Here is a 3,211-nt window from a genome sequence, read left to right on the forward strand (position 1 = left end):
TTTATTATACTCATACTATTAAATTATACTGTAAAATAAATTTTCATGAAAAACAATGTACCGCTTTTAGACATATAAAACCGGAAAGAAATGAACCGCTAGGGAGGTTAATTAAAATAATTGATAATAAAATAGGATGAACTATCCCACTTAAGTAAAGCTCCAAAAGCTCTTGCATTCAAAACCATTGTTTTATTTATTTAAATGCTTTCCAAATTTGGAAAGCATATAAAGATTTGTCAAATTGTCTACTTGTCTACACGACTTAAAAAGGCCTGCATTGTTCAGTGTTTAATTTATTTCAAAGTAGGCCACTTCTGTTTGTTGTCTTATGTTGTTGTAACAGGTAAAATTAAAAAAAGATAAAACTAAAAAAGATTAAAAGCTGTGTTATGTTTTGCGGCTCCAGACTATTTTTTTTAGTGGAAGAGGGGGCAAAATGGCTTTTTTGATAGTAAAGGTTACCGGCCCCTGATCTACAACAATGCAGTATATTCTATAATTATCCCCATACACCCAATAGGGACCTTCTTTATACTAATACTAATTTTCTAAGCCTAATGATCTTCAGTTACACATGAGCCATTTTTAGGAAGCTTGTCAATTACCGTAGCAAAGTCCAAAAATACTATATGTACAACCACTCCTACCGTATGTCTAGTTTTCTGCTTACCTTCTTATTTAAAGATAGTAAAGTAGATTTGGTATTTGTTGATCCATGTTGACTATCGCTGACTACTAACTTGCAAACCTCAAATAATGTTAGAACCTTGCATGAATGCATGAGTATAGCTGCCATTATTCATTTTATATTGATCAGTTTTCTTTCTTCTCTCCAGTTATAATAGGGATGTTTTATGAAGACAAAGAACGTCAAGACTTTGTGTTCACCATTTATCACTGGCTCCAAGCATTGGCTATATTTATTGTCTACTTGTGGGCAGAGCTGCCAATGATGGTAAGGAAGTCTTATTAACTCATATCATCACTAAATCTCCTCCATTCCTTTTCAGCTGGAATTAATATATACTTCTATGCTACAAATGTACTACTATATTCCATACTACTCTAAATCTTGTCAATTTAAACTTGAGTTACTGAACTCTGCAAACAGGCTTTTTCAGTAAAGCAGATAGAAGAGTTTTCAAATAAATACTCTGATAAGTGGGTGCAAAAAATGTTGTTTTAAAATGTATTAAAATATTATATAAAATGCAAATGCTTATTATAAAAATGTATATGTTGACATCCCTATTTCTTTCATCATAGGCAAAACTTGGGATTATGTTGGCATCAGCTCTAATTTCTGTGCTTTCTTATCTGTGGATGGAGCGTAAAATTGTCTCCAGAGTGACCCCTCGCATCCCCAAGATACCTGCCCCCCGCCACAAAGTAAAGGGTTACCGCTACTTGGAAGAAGAGAACTCTGATGAGTCTGGTTCAGAGGAGGGGAGTGAAAGGGATGAGAGTGGGCAATCTGGAAGAGAAGCGGAAAATGATGAAGGGGAACAACCAGCCCGAGCCCGGAGGAAGCCAGGGAATCAAGGCCACTGCTATGAGCAGGCAGTAGAGGAGGAGTAAGGATGGTCGACATGGCAAAGCTAAGCTTCATTTCTCAGAATGCCTGCAAGAAGGACTGTTTGTGTTTCTTTGACAAATCTACTTGTAATTTAAAAAGACTACAAGGATATGGTTCATTGGACAGACAGTTATTTCTAAAAACAAATGAGGCCCCTGTTCTTTCAAGCATACTTGAACTTGAAGGGACCTTGTTGTTGCACCCAGACATCTGTGGTACAAGTCCTGGGGTTTGTAGCTTTGAAGATCAGCTATTCTAGTTCTCTGCTGAGTTATCTGCTTTCTCTTTCTGTAAGGATTTGATGCAACCAGTTAAACATTGCCTTACAAATGTCTTTAGCACACGTCTTTTAACAAAAGGATGCTATAGGGGCTAGATTTCTACAGCTGCCCAGCTTGGGTTTCAGTTATCCCTGTCTATCCTTGAGTGTCCCATGCCTCTTCTTATGTTGTTTATATTGTATATTGAATTTGGATTCCAACAGGGAAGGTAGAATGATTAGTTAGATCTGCTCGTAGCCCCCAGAGCTGGTGTATAGGGCAGTAATGTTTCTTTATATGTTCTTGGCACCACAGATCACATGACCAAGTGCTGAGGGCAATAGGGCAACATCACTGTACTCTATACCATTCTTTCACAGTTATGATTTAGATAAATGTCTGATAATCTTCTGATTTAAAAGCTTGCCCTATTTGTATCACTGAAAAAAAAGTGAGATCTACAATTTGTCTAGGGGCACCATATGTACAGTATAAATCTCAACCATTGTAAATCAGCCAGATACTTTTTCAGACACTTCGGCAAACAGCCTATTGCTAGCCATATGTTCCTCAGCTTTCAGACAATTTCAGTTTCCAATCAGCTTTTGATCAACAAAATGTACAATGGGGAAATCCCCTCTAACTTTTTGTTATGTTACATTGCTAGGCCATTTTAGCCTTGTTTACTTTGTGATCAATATATCTCATCATCCTTATTATGCTTCCATGTGATACCTTTGTCAACTGGCGGGTCATACATTCACTTACAATAGAAAATCCACCTGTCAATAAATTCTGAAAAATCTCAGAAATGTCCCAATCTGATGCCAAACTGGTGCCATCAACACAGGCTCTAAGGGTTTTCATCACATAAGCTAGGTCAGTAGTCCTCAAGGACTAAGAACCACATGCAGGGATACACAGCTGGGGTAGTCAGTAGACCATTCTGTTACATTCCAGTTTACTATTACTGATCACTGGATCACCTCACTGCCCCTTGGACAGAAGTAATGAAGCCAACTCACCATCCTACGAGAAGGCTGAAGGCAGAGAGGTGGCACAGGAATTTGAACAATGATCTTTGTACATTGCAATGATTTTACTAAATTTATGGCTGATTCCTACCCCTTATACATCCGTTTGTTTCACTATGCTTTGTGTAGACTAACTCCTGAAGGGTAGAGTCTGGTTCATTATAACCACCTGAAGCATTTCCAGTGTTTTAAAAAGGAAATTTTGTTTCTTTGTATCTAAAGTATAAATAATTTGTTTTAGTGTGAGAATTATCACTTCTACCTCAGGGATTAGTTATAGTTTGGTACCTTAAAGGCGATCACATCAAATCTTGAAATTTAGAGGTGTATATCTCTTC

General features: G+C 37.2%; 1 protein-coding gene across 3 annotated transcripts in view; it reads left to right on the forward strand.

Annotated features, from left to right (window-relative positions):
* The window catches only part of UNC93B1 (unc-93 homolog B1, TLR signaling regulator), a 26,431-nt gene extending 23,876 nt beyond the window's left edge, over window positions 1-2,555 (forward strand). For all 3 annotated transcript variants that reach the window (XM_072425038.1, XM_072425037.1, XM_072425036.1), the window contains exons 11-12: window positions 840-958; window positions 1,270-2,555. In XM_072425038.1, coding sequence (XP_072281139.1) covers window positions 840-958; window positions 1,270-1,581 — 431 coding nt within the window. In that variant the 3' untranslated portion in view covers window positions 1,582-2,555. The remainder of the gene's footprint in view (window positions 1-839; window positions 959-1,269) is intronic.
* Window positions 2,556-3,211: the final 656 nt, after the last annotated feature.

The sequence above is a fragment of the Pyxicephalus adspersus genome, chromosome 10, assembly GCF_032062135.1.
Source record: "Pyxicephalus adspersus chromosome 10, UCB_Pads_2.0, whole genome shotgun sequence".
Taxonomy (NCBI): domain Eukaryota; kingdom Metazoa; phylum Chordata; class Amphibia; order Anura; family Pyxicephalidae; genus Pyxicephalus; species Pyxicephalus adspersus.